This window comes from Diabrotica virgifera, chromosome 1 (genome assembly GCF_917563875.1).
Source record: "Diabrotica virgifera virgifera chromosome 1, PGI_DIABVI_V3a".
Lineage (NCBI taxonomy): Eukaryota > Metazoa > Arthropoda > Insecta > Coleoptera > Chrysomelidae > Diabrotica > Diabrotica virgifera.
Window position 1 is genome coordinate 76663751 of NC_065443.1, and position 22437 is coordinate 76686187.

At 31.4% G+C, this 22437-nt stretch overlaps 1 protein-coding gene across 3 annotated transcripts in view; it reads left to right on the forward strand.

The window, feature by feature from the left end:
* Positions 1–13294, forward strand: part of LOC114334747 (histone H3.v1) — a 109029-nt gene extending 95735 nt beyond the window's left edge. For 2 of the 3 annotated variants that reach the window (XM_028284837.2, XM_028284835.2), the window contains 2 exons: positions 2934–2993; positions 13044–13294. In XM_028284837.2, the coding sequence (XP_028140638.1) occupies positions 2934–2993; positions 13044–13065 (82 nt within the window). In that variant the 3' untranslated portion in view covers positions 13066–13294. The remainder of the gene's footprint in view (positions 1–2933; positions 2994–13043) is intronic. The other variant, XM_028284836.2, reaches the window with a different exon arrangement.
* Positions 13295–22437: the final 9143 nt, after the last annotated feature.

Consider the following 22437-nt stretch of genomic DNA (forward strand, 5'->3'; position numbering starts at 1 on the left):
AAAGAGGGAATGGGCATTACCAGGTTTTATGATCACTTTCGGTTTCGGTAATATTTCAATTAACTTTCCCTTTCGAAAACCCCCGTTAGGTTCGTTGCTTCCTCTTGCGGTCTGTTTGAAGCGCGACCCTATTTCAAAGGATCTATTTTTTTTAACACTTTACAACTCAAATAACGTTACTTTACTTAAAAACGCAAATAGGTCGGTTCCTTTTGAGAAATGCAATTTTTTTGAGTATGGAGATTATATCCCCACTTTTTTAGAAGGAAAGCATCGCAAAGATTGCGAAGCGAAGATGGACTTAGCGGCTGAATGGCAAGAAGTACAGACGTGTGTCTCTAGAGTACCGTATATCTGATCTACCGTATATCTTATCTGAGTGATATTCACTCTCTTACCGGATCTGTAATTGGATCTAACATCCGATTAGATTCAATTACCAAATAACTTCAGTGTTTGCTTACTAAGTAAAGTAAATAATATAGAGTCAGTACAAATTAAGAGGCAGAGTATCTGTAAGTGTCTTAATAATCCTACCTAAAACTATTTCCAAAAATAGAGCAATCTAAGGGCTATCTACCTCAACATATCTTCATCTGTGGTTAAGGCTAACCTCCGATGAATCTCATCAGCGATTTCATCAATACAATTTTTTGTTCATTAATAAAACTTTTCATTATCAAAACTAAGTACAAACATTCGCTAATTCATTAATAGCTGTGCGATTGACTTTTTGTTTATGAAACCACGTGCGGGGTGGTTTTTGATTTTTGAACAGTAAACGTTTGTTAACTTTGTATGCTTTGCATTCAATTTTATTATATCGTTGTACGTTATATTTTCTATCAATCATTAAGCTTACCATATCAGTTATCTCGAGATAAGCCCTTAACCAGTAAAGAGAGATTTCTCATTATAGATGCTTGATTTGTTTCTTTAATTCATAACCAGGCTCTCTTTACTGTGTTTTTAATTGTGCATGTTTTTGTTATAATATGTTACTTGTATTTATTCCATCATAATTTTTGTTTATTTCTAACTGTACACCACAACACATTAATTGTTGGTGCAGTTTTGATGGGTGTATATACATTGTTTTCTCTTTATTTCTTGTGTTTTTTTTTTGGACTCACCCTTCTGGTGAGCCATTTGTTAATATATTGTTTTTTATTTATTTCACTAGTTTTATTTATCTACTATTAATAAGTTCCCTGATAAATGAAATTACCGCTAAATATTAACTAATTAACTGTCTCTATCTTTTCTTGTATTTGGTCTCAGAACCTCATTATCTTTCCTTACCTACCTGTTTTCGTTTCTAAGGTTTCTTAATTTTCCCCTTTCAACCCCAAAAAGTTAAGTGGCGCCCTGTATCTCTTCTCTTATCTTAGGTAACTTTACCTATCTATCTTTTTATCTGTTTCTCTCTCTTCTCTTATCTACCTTCTCTTGTCTTATCTTTACCTATTTCTTCTATTGGCTCCCTTCCACGTTCCAAAAGCTAGTTTCGAACCCACGACTCGCTCTCCACCTACCATCTGGCTGCCGTCGCAGTGTCTCCATTGGTGACCTTTCTAGCACCATCCAAAAAAAGGTTTCCGAGGTTACAACCCTCGCACGTTTAAATTCTTATAATGTGAAACAGCACTTAGGAGGTAATTTTGAACACCGTATATGTAATGAAATATTAACAATATTTTATTAAAAGTAGCTTCTAATTTTTTCAAACATGTTTTTTTGCAAAATGTACATTGTTACATTTACTTACAAAAGTAGTGTTTAACTGTCTTCACAAAATCTTGTATCTTGTGTTTGTGTGTGTGTGTTTTTTTTTGTAAAATTTATTACTATTTTCTTTCTTTATTTGTTACATTTACATAAAAAAATAGTTTTTAATTGTTTCAAAAATGTTGCATGTTGTGGTTGTGTTTTTTTTGGTAAAATGTATTACTAATAAATTATTTTTATTTCTTTATTTGCTATATTGTTACATTGATTTCAGGATTGATAATCAGTAATCGTCAATTGTGAATTCAGTCATGGCTTACTTAAAATTTAGATAAATTTAGACACATAAAATAATTTGCTCTGAAACATGAAAAATCTCGAAAACTAATAAATTTGGACATAGGGAATGTTATATAAAAATTAAAGTACGGTAATATTACTTTTCAATAATGATATAAAATATTTCAATAACATTACTGAGAAAATAATGTACTTGCGTTTTGACTCACCCTGTATTTGATATAAAGAAAATTAGCAACGTCAATAATTCTTGAAAATTTTGACAATAAAGAAAAAATATGGCATTAATAAACCATTGCTGTTGTGCTTATTTTTATTTATAAAGGGAGTTGAACTTGTTATGATTTTAATATAAAATTGGTTATAACTTGTAAATACCCTGTATAACATACCAAACGTTTATATTTTTGTAATGGAGAAGATTTCGAATATAAAATAAAATACAGGGTGTTCCATTTTAAAAAACATAAGTTTGGTCTGCCACTATGCTATCGAACACCCTGTAACATTCTAACTAATTTTGTAATGTGAAGCTCAAAGTTGGCTACAATTTTTGTTATTAACTTTTATTGCTATCTATTACTATAGCGGATCTATTGAGCTTCACCCCACTAATCAATCACCCTATCTATTATAGTAGGATAGTAAATCAGATGCCAGAAAATGCAACTTTGATAGTTTGGAGTGATTTCCCTCGCAAAGTTCAGACTTGACATCGATAAATTTTTCTTTTTTTCTTGTCAACATTTCAGAAAGGAATATTTCTTAATAAGAATTAAATCTTGATAAATAAATGAAAACAATTATTATGATCGTTACCAAACCAAATGTTACTGTGTTGTTAGTTATTAACGAAATGATTCTCTAAAAATTTTATTAATAAAAGCTAATTTATATATTTTCAGCAGTCCTCGGTTAAAGAGAGCTTCGAAACCGCTCCTATTAAAAGAGCCCAGTTTACAAAAGTGAGTATTACAATTCGTTCAAATCTGATATAATTAGGAATGAGAACCCGTTCACGTGACAAGCGCTTAAAGCCATTGATAACGCGCGATTACAACTGCATACATTTTACAGTCGGAAAAATGAAAGAATACCCATGAACGATCACATTAATCACTTATTTTGTATTTTCTGTCTTTTTCTATAAATAACAAACTTTTGTTATAGAAAAAGGTAGCAAATACAAAATAAGTGATTGATGTGATTGTTCATGGGTATTCTTTCATTTTTCCGACTGTATATACATTTCATTCAAGTCGTTCACATGTTTTACTGAAACGGGCGTTTAATGCTGCATCAGCGCCCGACTGTTGTAAACGCGCGTCACCGCGCGCTTTGAGATCATTGGTTTTCTGCATTACCTTTCAGATGACCGGCGCTTTTGCAAATAGATGGCGTTTGCTGAATAGAGAGTAATAATAATAATATCGTATGGCATTTTTGCCGGGGAGATCCTTTCGAACAGTTCCGGCGCCATTTACATCTTTAACCCTGTTTCAAGTAATTAGTGCCGATGTACACTAGCCCAGGGGGACCTACGGCTTAACGTGCTCTCCGAGGCACGGTGAGACGGCTCGTGTCATTATTGGAAATGAAAATGGTTTGCCTTTGGCAGGGCTCGAACCCACGTGCACTGGCGTATGCGGCCAGCGATTATGCCGTTACTCCACGGCCACTCACACCTATGAGTTTTTTGAAATTTTAAAATTTTTTTATATCCCACCTAAAAAAAATAAAAATGAAAAATTAAGTTTTTGATGGTGGGGGAAGGGGGTAGTGGGTTAAAATCACATAGAACTTAAAAAAAATGAAAAAAATTGATTTATGGAGGGTACCTTTTAATTTATTTATCCCGTCCATAAGTGGAAAGTTCGATGCGCCACTGTCGACGCATGTGCCACTAAAAAGTGACGGCACAGTGTTCATTCGTTTTCTTTTAGGTTCTACTATTTAAGTTATAGGGTCTTATGGTGCCTAAAATGATTAGCAAATCTCACCTATTCGCCGTGTGCAAGTACTTGGAGGGGATACGAGAAAAGATCGTGCGCGAATAGCGGAGAAATCTTGCAACTTTCTTAAATAATTCATTGTCAATTAAAATTTTCAAATTCACGTATATTTTATATTTAATGTCAATGAAGAAGAAAAATTATATGTTGCTCCACAATATTGATATGATATGTAATTATTATATAAATGTAAATTTAATTAATTTTATTTTGCTTGTAGTAGTGCATTTTAATAATTAATTTTATTTACTACATACAATTGTTTACCTTTTAATAACATAACCTTAATATTGTTCTTTCTTTTATAATTTTTTCGGGGTATGGCCTTGATAATTTTCCAGTGACCAGGACCAATATGATTGGCCAATATAATTAAAAGTGCGAAAAATGTTGCCGAGCTATGAAACCAGGTGTCGCTTTTCCGAACTTGCACGGTCCCAATACCGGCTCCTAGTCTATAATAATCATCTTACAATATGGAAGAGCAATTTTATAAATTAGCCTAGAAAGCCACTGCGCATCCGCTAGCAAAAATATTCTAATTCGGATTTTTTGCACAATCTTACTCAAAAAGCACTTCTTTTAACAAATTTGCATGTTGCTAGGACCAAAAGGTGGTCAAAAAATTTTTAAACGTTTTTTTTTTGTTTTTTTCCTAAAATTATTTTTTTGCATGGAAAAAAGTTTTTTTAAGTTTTTTGGATCATTCCAAACAGAAAAGGTCTTTAGTGACTTTTCTCTAAAAATGATAGTTTTTGACATATAAGCGATTAAAAATTAAAAAATTGCGAAATCGGCCATTTTAAACCTTCAAAAACTATGTGAAAAACTTAAAATTTGAATTTTGCCAAGGTAGATAGATATTCTTCAAACATCGATTGATGAAATCCCGAAGAGTTTTTTGCAATACAGCATTCAAAACTCATTTGTTTTTTAATTTCTAATCACGCGTGCGCGACCCTATTTTCCACCGTTGCATGTGTATACAGTATGGTGCAAATGAAAGGAATAAATTCGTTATTTCGTAAACCGGCGACTTTAAGGAAAAAACCCGAAACCGGTCGATTTTTATTTTTAGGTTATGATATTGTGGCATATAATATGGTATACTAGTGACGTCATCCGTCTGGGCGTGATGACGTAATCGATCATTTTTTAAATGAGAATAGGGGTCGTGTTGTAGCTCATTTGAAAGGTTCTTCAATTTTCTGTTCAGTAATGTAAACATTTACATCAGTGGTTCCCAACCTTTAATGTGTGGCGACCCACCTTCTGATGTTTTTTCATATTCGCGACCCATCCCTCACCCATGATGTTATATATTTACGGTATTCAGCTACTGTAAGAGCCACGCCGCGACCCACCTGAAATCCGCTCGCGACCCACTAGTGGGTCGCGACCCACCGGTTGGGAAACGCTGATTTACATAATTATACTGAAAGTACATACATTGAAAGTGGTTATTCATTTTTTATTTACATAATTATTTATACAGGGTGTCCAAAAATTTTTTATTAAATTAAATTATTTGACAAAAAAAAAGTAGAAGGACACCCTGTATAAATAATAATATAAATGTTTATATTACTGAATAGATAATTGAAGAACCTTTCAAATGAACTAGCACACGACCCCTATTCTCATTTAAAAAAATCATCGATTACGTCATCACGCCTAGATGGATGACGTCACTAGTAAACCATATATGCCACAATTTCATAACTTAAAAATAAATATCGACCTGTTTCGGGATTTTTCCTTAAAGTCGCCGGTTTACGAAATAACGAATTTATTCCTTTCATTTGCACCATACTGTCACGTCGGTGGAAAATAGTGTCACGCACGCTTGATTAGCAATTAAAAAACAAAGGAGTTTTGAATACTGTATTGCCAAAAAACTCTTCAGGATTTCATCAATCGATGTTTAAAGAATATCTACCTACCTTGGCAACATTCAAATTTTCAGTTTTTCACATAGTTTTTGAGGGTTAAAAATGGCCGATTTCGCAATTTTTCACTTTTTAATCGCTTGTATGTCAAAAACTATCATTTTGAGAGAAAAGTCACTAAAGACCTTTTCTGTTTGGAATGATCCAAAAAACCTAAAAAAAAAACTGTTTTCCATGCAAAAAAAATAATTTTAGGAAAAAAACAAAAAAAAACGTTTAAAAAATTTTTGACCACTTTTTGGTCCTGCCAACATGCAAATTTGTTAAAAGGAGTCCTTTTTGAGTAAGATTGTGCAAAAAATCCGAATTATAATATTTTTCCTAGCGGATGCGCAGTGGCTTTCTGGACTAAATAGCTATTTTAGGAGTTGTTATTTTTGCATATTATAGGTATAAAATGGAGAATTTATGGACAATGTATTATTAGGGGATAGTTCATATCCAGTCCTCAACTACCTAATGACAGCATAGTAGAATCCTTAAACAGCCTAAGTGCTGTTTAATCAATCACAAATTACTTCAAGAGTTGTTATTGAAAGAACATTTGGTATTTTGAAGAGGAGATTTTCCATTTTAATATGTGGAACCAAATGCAAGTTATCTTTTATTTAAAGAATAATAACAGTTTGTTCAGTTTTACATAATAGTGCAGTAGTTAATAGAAAAAGCGTTGATATACTGGCAAATGAAGATGCTGTTGGTATTGACATATGTAGAACAAGCCATGGCGGTATATTTTCAACCAGGAGGAAATCTAGTCCAACGAAATTAATTTTATAAATTATTTTGAAACATTATTATAGATAATTGAATATTTTAAACTATGAACATTCGTATTATTGAACTTTTCAGTTTATTGATATAATTATATAGTTTTAAAAATATATTTATTTGTTATCAAAATATGGATTAAGGGGAACGGAGCAAAATGCAAAATTTTGACGCATGTCAAAATTTTTAATGTGTTTTAAATATTCATTTTTTTTTCGAATCCTGAGAAAACTAATAAATATTTTTGAAAAATTTAAACGCAGAATGAAAGGTTACATTATTACCAAGAGCCGAAAGTCCCTGAAAACTTCTATATTGTTTATTTTAATAAGTTACAGGGGTAAAAATAAAAGAGAAAATTTAGTGTGACTTTTAATTGCAAATAGTTCATTCAAAAGAAACTTTTTATTTATTCTAAGGGACTTTCGGCCCTCGGTAATAAAGTAGTCTTTCATTTTGCGTTTACATTTTTCAAAAATACTTATTAGTTTTCTCAGGATTCGAAAAAAAAATGAATACATTTCCAACACATTGAAAATTTTGACATGTCAAAATTTTGCATTTTGCTCCGTTCCCCTTAATTTGTAATAACTTTACTAACTTTTAAATTTGGTATACATCGTATTACTTTAAACTAAACACTGTGCAACGACCTTTAATAAACAGTGAGGTTCTTTTAAAATAGTATTAGCCATGTAAATCAAACTTAAATGGTTGGGGGGGGGGGGTATAGTATTTTTGATTGTTTTTTTCGATTTTTTTTATTGGCTTATTCGATTGTTAATATTTTCAAGAGTATACCATTAAAATTTCAAGTTAATCCGAGCAAAATTGACGAAGATATGAATATATACAAAAATTTTGTTAGTATTATTGACAAAACTACATTTTTTTAAACGCGTTTTCTGAAAAACCTGTTTTTTTTTAGGCTGTAATAAATAGTGTGTCGTTACTGCCTTCTAGGTCGTAATTAATTAAAACTCTCTTCTTAGTTCAAATACATTATATTATTTACACTCAACTCCATCAATGACTAACCATAACAATCTGTTTACATATATCAGTAGCGACCTACCTTACATTAATTAAATACTGAGTACAATAATCTTTCTCCACCGAGTTAATGTTTATATACACATTTAAATAATAACAAAACATGACAATTCAATGTTACTTGCGGTTATTGATACAAGAACAGATACTACATGGATTAATGACTTTGAATGAGTTTTAAACATATTTTGTACAGGGTGATATTATAATACCACACCTCCCCGTTTTGTTAAAATTACATATTTTTAAAATGTGATGCTCCTCTTTCCCTTTTACAAAAATGTTTATGGTTACCTAATACTATTTTGAAAATTAAATTTCCTAACTATGCTAACTAACTGTAACATGGTACATTTCAGATGAATCAATTTTTCCCTAAACATGTATATTCTTTTTCCTATTTTACACAAAAGTTCATATTTTCCCTATACTAAAACTGGTATTTTATAACCTATTACTAGTTCACGTACTTTCACGTCGTGTCTTTTCGTCCTTTTTTTTCGTTCACTAATTCACTTCATCAAAACAGTGTCCACAGTGAATGAAATTGATCCTAACTTTTAAATAGTCTTTTAGTGCCTATAAGCCGTAACTAATCTAATTGTAATAAAATCTCGACTTTAATACTTCCTAAGCTAAGCTAAATATTACCTAAACTTCTATTAAATGGTATATAAAAAAAGAATTTAACGTTACTTTACTATTTCATCTTATTATTTCAGTCTTATTTTGATTTATTTATATACGCCTTACTAACTTTAAAATATTGTACCTATAATAAAAATGTAATCTCTCTAAAACTTTTAATATGTGTCTCTAAAAAAACTTCTAATAACTCTCTTGTACCTATGATAAAGATTTAATCTCTCTAAAAACTTCACTTTTTGTGTCCCTTTGCTTACTATCTACTAACACTATTGTAAGATATTGTCTATCCTTAATTCAAACACTTCCATTTTCCGCGAAAATTTAACCTGAATTCATTATATGCATTTAAAATAAGTTATTTATAATTTACGTTACTTTAGAGAAAAAAAATTACAACTTTAATTCTTAGACAAAAATTCAATGATTAGCTACTTATTTGCTTAGTATCTTCTTAATTTTGCTTGTTTATTTTGGCATTTTTTACAAATTTTATGTCTCTTCTTTCATTTTTCCCACATATTTTAATAAAATTCTCTTTTTTTCCTTTCTTTTCTTCTTGTCTGGTACTACAACTCATATAATTCATTTTTCTTCATATAATAGCACTTCTACAGTGTACATAATTCATCTTCATATACATATTTCATATAACAATCATATATCATTTATCTCATATATCATTTCATACAACGTCATAATCATCACTTCATATACTAGCTCCGATACCTTCGTTTTACCTTAATAAAAGAGGTTTCACTCGGATGTCTTAGTTCTCCGCCAACATTAACCCGAATTTTCGCCCTGATCTGTACGCACCATTAAGGTGGTATAGTTAACTCAAAACACGAAATAGGTATTTTATGCGGTTCAAATTCCTCTAAAAATATCACAACCTCAATCCCTTGCTTTGAGGCCGTTGTTTATTCACGAACAATCATGAATAAAATAGGTACTCTCAAAACACAGAGTGGGTCTCTAATAAGCTTTCAAGCTTCTATAAATCACTTAGTATTAGTACCTTCCTAATTTGACAAGAGCAGTGGGTTTCTTATTGTCTCTAGTTGCCTCATAATGTTTAGCTTATAATATTGTTAGTTATTCTTCTTATCTATATAGTCCTCCAGATTCTTTATCTCGACTCTTCAGGTCGGTTCGTTAAAAATATATCTCTTGCTTATAGCAATGTTTGTCTTAAAGCTCTTATATCAACGTATGTCATCACTAATCATTATTCATTAAAAAAATATCATTTATCACTCAAAAAAATATTAATTCAGGTTCATCTCATACAAAATTTAACACAAAATCGATGAAAATGTATCTATAGAATCAATAAATATCAATAATAAAAACAACTGGCTAATAAAAATTCAATAGTAGTATACATATTCGAAAAAAATTCAATAAAAATTCAAAAATAGCATATGCAAAAGTTAGATAAAAAGATTCAAAATCAGTTCATATCTCAAAATTCGATAGACATTTTTGAAAAAAATTCGATATTCCATAAAATATTCAAAAATAACCGTACTAAAAATCGAAATCGGATAGATTTTTCAAATAAATTCAATAAAAATTCAAAATTCAATAAAAATTCAATAATAGCATATATAATAAACTTCGATAAAAATATTCAATTCAAAAATCACTTCATATTTCAAAATTCATAGATATTCTTAAAAAAAAATCGATACTTCATAAATTATTCAAAAATCAGAAAAGATAAATATTTAATGTTCAATAATAATATAAAACGAGGGAAGCATTTTTAATAAAGATAGACATTCTTACTTACATTTTATCACTTTGTCTTTGTTCCCTGGGTTCTCTGCATCTTCGTCCTGGTCCATCTTCGCCGTCTCCGTTTCCAATTTTTGTCGCCCATTTTCAGAAGATTCTCCCAATTAATTTACAGGAGCGCCATGTAATAAATAGTGTGTCGTTACTGCCTTCTAGGTCGTAATTAATTAAAACTCTCTTCTTAGTTCAAATACATTATATTATTTACACTCAACTCCATCAATGACTAACCATAACAATCTGTTTACATATATCAGTAGCGACCTACCTTACATTAATTAAATACTGAGTACAATAATCTTTCTCCACCGAGTTAATGTTTATATACACATTTAAATAATAACAAAACATGACAATTCAATGTTACTTGCGGTTATTGATACAAGAACAGATACTACATGGATTAATGACTTTGAATGAGTTTTAAACATATTTTGTACAGGGTGATATTATAATACCACAAGGCGGTGTACATCATAACTCAAAAAGTAATGCACCGATCTTTCTGAAATTTTGCACACTTCTTTTCTAGATATTTTACTAGGTAGTGACGTCGAGTTTTGGCTTATTTTAACAATTTTTTTTATTTATATTACCATTTTTCTCTTTACCAAACACACTTTTTTTTGTTTTTTCGATTTTTTCACTTTAAAGTTATACCATGAATTTAAAAATCAATATAATCATAAAAACTCGACGTCACTACCTCAAGAAACTCTTAACCTAAAATAATATTTTTGGTTTATATGTTTCAAATGATTCTGTCCGAAGATATAGTGTACACCGCAAATCATCTTCTTTTTGGATCGTCTACTTAAAAATGACGCCACTGCTTCATTTTTTAATATTTTTCAATAAAAATTTAACTGAATAATCTTTAAGTGTTGTTCTTTAAGATATCTTTTTACCCATTTAATTGAACCCCACCACTTTCAAGGGAAAACGTTTTAAAATTATGCAAAAAAAAACACAGAATTATCTATACCCCCTCAATGTTGATAATTTAATTTTATTGCAGTTTGTTACTAACTTTATAAATAAGTACATTATATTGGTTACTGATTTTAAGTATTTTATTATTTGATAAAAATAATAAACTTAAAGATAAAACCCATAGCTAAATTAAAATTCATGGTGACGTTTCAATTATTACTTTAATCATCGTCAGAATAATAAGTTTCTTGAGCGGATGCTTTAAAATAATTTTAAAGGAACAAACAATAATTAATGAAAACGTAAAAAATGACATTGACAATCATTAGGTTAAGTCAATAATTTCAAACATGCCATGTCTTGTTGCGTGTTTAAGGGTGGCTTCAAAAGAAATATGGATAATGCCTCCTTGATGCTGAGTTCCGTTGGAGAACTTGCATGACCAATGATTGAGAAGTCCTTACGACTAATAGGGTGGTTAGAATCAGTCATATGTTGGAATACTGCTGAATTTGGAACTGTTCTTGATCGTCTTCCTAAGTGAGGAGTGACACCTAAGTGTTCGCAACATCTGACATTAAAGTGACGTCGAGTCTTCCCGACGTACGTAGCTGCACAGCTACTACATTTGAATTGGTATATAATGTTAGATGCGAGATCACTAGGAATCATGTCTTTCACATGGAAACGAGATCCTATCCTTTCCAAAGTCGTGAAAGCAAATCTTAATTCTATAGAGGGAAATGCTTTTTTAATTGTTCTACGGATGTTGCGTCGGATTTGTAAGCTGTGGTAACCAGTATATGGAAGTTTGATATAGATCTTTTTTTTTTATTTCTTCTACTTTGCTGTTTGGTTGGAATTTGTTATTGAAAAAACGTCTGATGTATCTTTCTAAGAAGTTCAACGAAAAACCATTTTTACTTAAGGTGATACAGTAGCGATCAACAGGTAGCCAAAACGCGTTCCAAGATTGCGGCTGTAATTTTGAATATTTTTTCGAGATATTTGGCACACGTATTCGTAATATAATAAAGAATGGCGGTACAGAGCCCAATTTGAAAAATATATTAATATGTGGAAATTACTCTGTAATTAAATACAATATTAAAAAAACAAGCCTGTACCGCCATTAAGAAGAACAAAAAATTACACTTTCTTCAAATAAACTTTTTTATCCGATGCCCAGATTTTGTGTCATTTTGGAACTACTAAAATTTTTTATTTCATTAGTATGTAGTTCCAAAATGACACAAAATCTAGGCATCGGATAAAAAAGTTTATTTGAAGAAAGTGTATTTTTTTGTTCTTCTTAATGGCGGTACAGACTGGTTTTTTTAATATTGTATTTAATTACAGAGTAATTTCCACATATTAATATATTTTTCAAATTGGGCTCTGTACCGCCATTTTTTATTATATAATGAATACGTGTGCCAAATATCTCGAAAAAATATTCAAAATTACAGCCGCAATCTTGGAACGCGTTTTCGCTACCTGTTGATCGCTACTGTTTCCTCTTAAGATCACCTTTATGTTTTCTAACTCTTCATGTAGGAATTGCCAGGTTGAACAGATAGTGAAAGCGCGGTGAACAAGTATATTGATTAAACTTGTTTTGTATTTGTTGGGAATGAAGCTATCTGCGTTTATATACAGGCCGGTGAAGGTTGGTTTTCTGTATATTGTTTTTATATTTTATTATTATTAGGAGGTCGTTAATAAATTTATCAGCATAGAAACTGAACCAGGGCGGCCGAGCCAACTCACATTCAACGCGCGTTAAGCGCTTGTCATTTGAACATGCCCTAAGACCACATACACGAAATAAATATATTTTTTGTTTCAGGAAATTAAGAAGAAGTAGATAAGGCGAAATACGCATCTTTAGAAAAAATATTTTAGCTGTGTAATTTTTTCTCTATATGACATTTTAATGTTTATTTCTATGTGACAAAAAATATTTAACATTATAGATTTAAATAAAGACTGTATGTACTGTAAGTATATCACGTTCAGTAAACACCTACGTACTTTAGTTCTGTCTTTTACCTTGTAATTTGTTACTATTCATTAATCAAATACAAATGTTAAGATAATTATGGTATTATTGTTGAAAACTACATTGAATCTAACAGCCACAATGACGACGAAGCAAAGATTTTGTAAATGTGACTTAAACTGACGCCAAACTAATGTTTAATATCAGATGAGATACTAAAACGTTTGCCCCGCAAAACAATAGGGAACTTGCACATTTTTGTTTTATTACATAGTAATGTTCAGTTTCGTTTAAAAATAAAATTTTCAAAATTTCACGCCCCAAAACTTCATAATAACTTAAAAATACAAATTTAAAATATTCTGTGCATTTAAATCATTATAAACGACCGAAAAACCGCGCGAATTCTAGTGACGTCATATAATCTTTTGTAATGATAGTTCTGCTCTCTCATATTAGTCTGGGCTGATTTTATCGGAGAATAGGCCATTTTTGGGAAAAGTTATTTACCAGCAATTGTATTGCTGGAATCGAAGCTTATGATTATATATATATATATATATATATATATATATATATATATATATATATATATATATGCTATATATATATGCTAATATCTTTATGGAAGATTTTGAGACCCGAGCACTATCCACATCTACGCTCAAACCCACATGTTGGCTACGATATGTTGACGATACATTCGTCATTTGGCCCCACGGCAGGGATGCTTTAGCGTCTTTTCAGACCCATCTGAATGGTATACATCCCAGTATCCAGTTCACGATGGAGATGGAGACTAACTCATCCTTACCGTTTCTCGACGTTCTTATTAAGAAGAACCAATCACAAGGTTTTCATCACTCTGTTTATCGAAAACCCACCCATACCAACCGCTACTTGCATGGCAACTCTCATCACCCACCTTCTCAAATTAATTCAGTCATTAATACTCTTGTCTCCAGATCAATCCGTCTTTCCGATGATGCAAGTAGATCTACTGAACTCTCTTCTTTAAAACAAGCCCTCATCCAAAACGGTTACCGCGAAAATCACATCGATAGGAGCATCCATAAACTTCAATCTCCCGCTCAATCACAACCCAAAGAGTTAGATCCTGATCATACGAAAGCTTTTCTTCCCTATATCAAAGGTGTTACTGACAAAATCGACAGAATTCTTAAACCACGAGGAATAAAAACAGTATTTACCCCCCAACAAAAACTTTCATCTCTTGTCCGATCCGTCAAAGACAACATTCCAAATGAACAACACGGAGTTTATGAAATTCCTTGTGCAGACTGCCCCCGATCTTACATAGGACAAACCAATCGTAGAATCCAAAATAGGATTTATGAACATTCCATATCTGTTCGCAATTCCGATTCAGTTTCAGCCCTAGGCCAACACCATCTTCATACAGGTCACAAAATTGACTTTGAAAACTCCAGAACCATAGCCCCCATCCGCTTCTATAAACAAAGGATTATCCGAGAAGCCATAGAAATCGAAAAACGGCCAAGTTGTCTCAATAAAAGAGATGACGGCATCCGTTTACCTTCGACTTGGAGACCCCTCCTAAAGAAAACATCGTCCGCTCCATCTACAAATACAATTCCAGCCGTCAAAAATCTTCGCGCCACTCCAAATAGTCTTCGCGCTAATTCCCACTCCGCCACGTCATCGACAGCCACGTCAGTTACATCAGTCCACGGTATAAATGACCGCCCCAGCGTCAGCAACAACAGTATTGCAGTGAGTAGTGAAGTAGTGAGTAGTGAGTGTAGTGTCTGGAGCCTCAGGAGACTGAGACCCCGGAAGCCCTGAAGATGACGTCAGAGAGGACGTCGAAAGCTCGGCCTAGAAACCAACGACGCGGTTCAACCCGGAAGCCTGGTGAGTTTAATTTTAATATTAATTCTTTTGTTGATATTGATTTTAGCTTTAAGTTTCATATATATATATATATATATATATATATATATATATATATATATATATATATATCTAGTGTTAGGGCAAAAGGACTTAAGTCCATTTTTGGCCAAAATGAGTTATCTACACATTTGGTTGTAAATTGTGAAGAAGTTTGTTTTGGTAAAAAAGAATTAAGTCTATCTTAAAATTTAAGGTTTTTATTAAGACTGGTTCAACGAACATAAGTTACATCAGGCTATTTTTGTTTGAGCAAATGAACATATGTAACTTTAAATCCTTTTTACCGAATGCTATTTTTTTAGTTTTGTCCGATATCAACGACTTATGAAACTTAAGTCCTCTGTATCAATAGTCCACACATAGGTGCCGATGTAAGTGTTTATGACATAAATCTTCATGATCGTGCTAAAACACTCAGTTGTTGTTTGATAAACGCTAAAAGTTTTCTTATTCTTCTTCTGTTTCTTTTTATAAGAGAAAGTACCTACTGGACTTATAACTGTACATAATTGTGCTTCAGGAGCAGCTTCCTCTTATATCGGGCATGAACCAATTGCTCACCGTGGTGCAAATGAGATTGCTTCTTGTCTTTTCAAGGAAATAATGAACCTGCCACCTGAAGTCAGTAAAATAACCTTTTACTCAGATACATGTGCAGGGCAGAATAAAAATTTCCACGTAGCTGCCATATTCATGTCAGTCCTGCAAATGGGAAGCTCAATAAATGAGATCAACCATAAATTTATTATCTCTGGGCATTCACACATGGAATGCGATGTTGACCATTCCCTTATTGAAAAACAGAAAAAAAAATCGGGAATGGAAATTGCTCATCCTCATGATTGGGCAACTCTCAATAGACGCACAAACAAAAAACGTCCATTTAAGGTCATTGAATTAACTTCAGATGGCTTCTACGATTTTGCTGCTTTATTAAGGACAACGTTTGTAAAGAAGCAAAAAAATGTTGATGGAGAGTTTTTCAAATTGCAGAAATGTCGTTGGCTGCAATACAGAAAAAAATATGCTACAATATTTTATAAGAGTTCTCTGGAAGAGTCAGAAAATTTTAAGGAAATTAATTTTACTAAAAGAGGTCGACAAAGTGCAATAGAACTCAAGAAAAAGTATGATGGGTTAATATATATAGCTCTTGAAAAACAGCAACATCTTCTAGATCTCTTACCGTTCGTACCAGAAGTATACAAAAATTTTTATCAAGAACTGCCAACTACAAGTATGATGAACGATAAGGACCCAGATTTAGAGTAGTTTGTTTCTGATGACGAATAACTTCATCACAGTTATATTATAATATAAAAACTAAATATTACTGCTATTAAAATGTAAAATTGTGTATTTAATATGATTAAAATATCAGGTCAAAAAAACTTAACTATTTTATTCTTTGATCCAAAGGACTTAAGTCAGATGAAACTTTATTATTTTACAATATTTCATTATCATTATTTCATATCAATATAATGTTATTAAAATGTAAACTTGTGTATTTAATATAATTAAAATATCTGGTCAAAAAGACTTAAGTATTTTATTCCCTGATCCAAAGGACTTAAGTCAGATCAAACTTTATTATTTTACAATATTTCATATTAAACTATATTATGTATTGTAAATAAGCTATTTTTGACCCATATGTGCTGACACAATATTTAATTAGAATAAAAATAGATTTAGCATGTGTCATCAAATCTTTAAAAATTATTTCTGCAATATTCCATTTACTGACTTAAGTCCTTTTACCCTAACGCTAGAGATATATATATATATATATATATATATATATATATATATATATATATATATATATATATATATATATATATATATATATAGGAGGATCTGACTCAGTTTCGATATCTGGTTTTATTAGCTAAGTAATAACAACAAAAATATCTGTATTACTTATGTATACACAAAAAAGGCAAGGTAAAAGATGTATCCTTATTTTCACTGAGCACTAGTGCACCTATTTCGGTAAGAATTGCTTGTTCTATCTTTAAGCATATTTATAAAGAATGTTCTTCTTTGTAGCAAGTCCTGAAGAAGCCTAAAAACAATAGGCGAAAGCTTGACCAAAATAAAAGGCACTCACTTTGAGGCACCAGTCTTTCATTGCTTCCTCAGTACCAGGGTTTTCCCAGCTGTTATCTCAGTACTTTTATATATATATATATATATATATATATATATATATATATATATATATATATATATATATATATTAATAATATAGGTATGCAAAGTCCGCAGATAGTGTGCTACTATTTTTATTAACAAAATGGCGCCCCCAAATCGTGTTTTTTTTAATTTTTGCTCCATAACTCCGAACATTTTAACTTTACACCAAAAACACCCTAATAAAACTTCACCGAAATTAAATTCTGCATAAAAACATGTTTTTCCCGATCTGCTCCGACGAAAATTTTTCTCGGAAAATTCGGGTTTTCCCAACAAAATTTCAAATAAAGTTTTAGATAAGTAATTATCTACCAATGGTTCTAATGGTTTTCAGGTAACAAAAGGACTGAAGCAAGGTTGTTGTTTGTCTCCCATACTGTTCAACATATATATCGATGAAGCACTCAGGCACTGGAAGAAGAAGTGTAAAGGGATGGGGCTATCTATTGGGGATGAAACGTTATATACGTTGCACTATGCAGATGACCAGGTAGTTATTGCCCAAGACAAAGAAGACCTGGAGTATATGGCTAGAAAACTAATGGAAGAGTACAAAAAATGGGGTCTCGAAGTAAATGTCCAAAAAACACAATATCTTTGCGTAGGAGGAGAAAATAATCCAGATGACCTCGACTTAGAAGATGAAACTATTAAGAAATGTGACCAATGTACATATTTGGGGGTAAAACTGACAAAGACAGGACGAAGTGATGAAGCCATAAAAGACAGAATAACCAAAGGAAAACAAGTTATAGGTGCGTTGAATTCAGTATTATGGCAAAAAAATATAAGACCGGAAACGAAAAAACGAATATATAATACCATATTAAAACCAGTAATCGTCTATGGCTCAGAAGTGTGGCAGTTATCACAAAAACTTAAAGGTAACCTATTGGCAGTTGAAATGGATTTTTGGAGGAGAGCAGCGGGAAAGTCTAGATTAGAACATGTGAAAAATGAGGACATCAGGAGACAAATGAAAGTACAAAGATCAATTATAGAAGACATCGAAAAACAACAACTAATATGGTACGGACATGTTAGACGTATGGGGGAAGAAAGACTACCCAAAAAGATATTAGAATGGGTACCACCAGAGAAAAGAAAACGAGGACGACCACCAACAACATGGATCCAAGGAATCTCAAAAGCAATGTCAGCAAGAAATCTATCTGAAGAAGACTGGCAGAATAGACAGGCTTGGCGAACGGGAACCCAAAGGCGTATTACGCTGTGAACGGGATATATATATATATATATATATATATATATATATATATATATATATATATATATATATATATATATATATATATATATATTATCTACCAATAATTAAGCCGGTGAAAATTAAACGAATATCTTAGCAACAATTCAATTGTTAATTAATAATTTACGGTCGCAATAATAACTAAAATAATTATGATACACTGATCAAACTTTGAAATCTTATAAAGATGAGATGCCTATTTAATATCTTGTCGACACAATATAAATTTTTGATTGTTTTAAATAATCTTTAAATGTTAAAAAAAATAGTTATAAACAAATTAACGTTTCTCAGAAAGTTTTTATTATATTCTAATTTTAAAAATAGGTAAAATGCGTATTTCAAAGATCTTGAAAATGAATACTTTAAAACTTTTTTGCAACCATTTGCAAAAAGTTATGAAACAGCAAAGTAAACATACGATTACTACGTTGTTTATATTTTTTTTTTAATTCTTTCAAAGCGTAAAAGTGAGTTTAAAGTACAAGCTATTTACTTACAAAAAATATCGATTATTAGTTTAATGGTTATTTGTTAATTAAATATTATAAATATTTTTTTTGTAATTTACACGCGCGAAAGTAAACTAATACAGTACCGTAGCTAAAATTTTCCCTCGAAGCGACGACCACCGCGCGACGTACAGTATTTATAAATAAAATTATGTATTATAACCCGTCCACATACACAACCGGCGCGAGTTTAAAACGTGTCAGTCGCTTCGAGTGAACATTTTAGCTTCGGCTCTGTATCAAGCCTACTTTCGCGCTAAAAATTACAAAAAAGAACATATTTAATCTTTGATTAAAATATAACCATTGAACTAATGTTTGACATTTTTTGAGAGTAATTAGTTTGTACCATAAACTCACTTTTAAGCTTTGAAACAATTAAAACAAATTATAAACAACGGAGTAATCGTATGTTTACTTTGCTGTTTCATAACTTTTTTGCAAATGGTTGTAAAAATTTTTTAAAGCATTCATTTTCAAGACCTTTGAAATACGCATTTTAAGTATTTTTTTTAAATTATAATATATTAAACAATTTCTGAGAAATGTTAATTTGTTTATAACTATTTTTTTAACGTTTAAAGATTATGCAAAAAATGAAAAATTTATATTTTGTCGACAAAATATTAAATAGGCATCACATCTTTATAATCTTTCTAAGTTTGATCAATGTCTCATGATTATTTTGGTTGTTTGTTATTGCGACCGTAAATTGTTAATTAACAATTGAATTGTTGCTAAAATATTCGTTTAATTTTCACCGGCTTCTGCAGTTATAATCTATACCAAGAAAGCTTTTATTTCACCAAGTTATTTAATTATTGATAAATAATTACTTGCCCAAAAAATTTATTTGAAAATTCGAGATTTTGTTGGGAAAACTCACATTTTCCGAGGAAAATTTTCGTCGGAGCAAATCCGGAAAAACATTCTTCTATGTAGAATTAAATTGGGGTGAATTTTTATTTGAGTGTTTTTGGCGTAAAGTTAAAATCTTCGGAGTTTTTGGGGAGAAATTTCGGGGCGCCATTTTGTTAATAAAAAAAGTAGCACACTATCTGCGGACTTTGCATACCTATATTATTAATATTTAGGATCATAATATTCGATTCCGGCAATAAAATTGCTGGTAAATAACCTTCCTTTGTACTTTACTAATTAGACCAGCGTATTATAACTATTTTTTTTTCAAAATTTAAAGATTATGCAAAAAAAAACGAAAAATTTATATTTTGTCGATAAAATATTAAATAAGCATCTCAGCTTTATAATCTTTATACGTTTGATCAATGTATCATGATTATTTTGGTTATTATTGCGATCGTAAATTTTTAATTAACAATTGAATTGTTGCTAAAATATTCGTTTAATTTTCACCGGCTTCTGGAATTACAATCTATACCAAGAAAGCTTTTATGTCACTAAGTTATTTAATTATTGATTAATAATTACTTACCTAAAATTTTATTTGAAAATTAGAGATTTTGTTGGGAAAACCTGCATTTTCCGAGGAAAATTTTCGTCGGAGCAAATCGGGAAAAACAAAACTCTATGCAGAATTTAATTGCGGTGAATTTTTATTTGGGTGTTTTTGATGTAAAGTTAAAATTTCGGAGTTACAGAGCAATAATTGAAAAAAATACGATTTGTCGGCGCCATTTTGTTTATAAAAAAGTAGCACACTATCTGCGGACTTTGCATACCTATATTAATAATATATACAATCATAAGATTCGATTCCAGCAATAAAATTGCTGGGTAATAACTTTTCCATGAATTTTGTTAATTAGCCCAGAGTACTATGTTTAATGACATCTGTGATGAATGGAACCTTCAGATCTTCATGTAATGCTAAATTCGACGCGAACCAAGGTGCGTTTGTGATCATGCGTAGTATTTTTGACTGGCTCCTTTGGATGATGCTTGCACATCCCGGGACTTCGATACCATACATCCATGTTGGTTTGATTATGGTGTAATATATCAGTATCAGATCATCTATCAGATATCAGACTATCACTATAAATATCAGTAGTTTATTTTCCAAGCTTAGTTTTGATTTTCTACCTATTAACCAGTAGAGTTCTTTGACTTTTTTGACGTTTTGGCGTTTTTGAAGAGATATTATTGAATTGCGTTTGTGTTTACTATAGAAAATAAAAGTAAATACTAAAGTGTTGTTTTAGTACCATTGTGTTAAAGTACAAACATTAAAAACCCCAATAAAATATTTATTAGATTACCATGCCACTCGATAAGAAACGACGTTTGATAAATTGGTTACATGCATGTTGAAAAGACTACGGAAGTTTTGATTTAAATTTGTCTTCTTGCATAGCCTCCTTGACAAAAGGTAGACCTAGAAATAGCGCTATCGGGGGATGGCAGGAGACAGATTTAAATCAAAACTAAACCGTCTATTTTTGTATTTTTACTAATGCCATACTCTGTATGAGAGTACAAAGACTCGTTTCATATAGTTTCTCTGAACCGCATTTTTGGAATATTTTCCCAGCGGTGCCTTTTGATATTTTGATATCTAGGTCAACAGAAAACTAGAATCGAGTCGCCATTTATTTCACTTATTCCCCGTTAGAGGGCGTTCTAACCTTACTCCGGTATAAATAGTTTTATTGTATACCGAGAACTACGGAAGTTTTGATTTAAATTTGTCTTCTTGCATAGCCTCCTTGACAAAAGGTAGACCTAGAAATAGCGCTATCGGGGGATGGCAGGAGACAGATTTAACTCAAAACTAAACCGTCTATTTTTGTATTTTTACTAATGCCATACTCTGTATGAGAGTACAAAGACTCGTTTCATATAGTTTCTCTGAACCGCATTTTTGGAATATTTTCCCAGCGGTGCCTTTTGATATTTTGATATCTAGGTCAACAGAAAACTAGAATCGAGTCGCCATTTATTTCACTTATTCCCCGTTAGAGGGCGTTCTAACCTTACTCCGGTATAAATAGTTTTATTGTATACCGAGAACTACGGAAGTTTTGATTTAAATTTGTCTTCTTGCATAGCCTCCTTGACAAAAGGTAGACCTAGAAATAGCGCTATCGGGGGATGGCAGGAGACAGATTTAAATCAAAACTAAACCGTCTATTTTTGTATTTTTACTAATGCCATACTCTGTATGAGAGTACAAAGACTCGTTTCATATAGTTTCTCTGAACCGCATTTTTGGAATATTTTCCCAGCGGTGCCTTTTGATATTTTGATATCTAGGTCAACAGAAAACTAGAATCGAGTCGCCATTTATTTCACTTATTCCCCGTTAGAGGGCGTTCTAACCTTACTCCGGTATAAA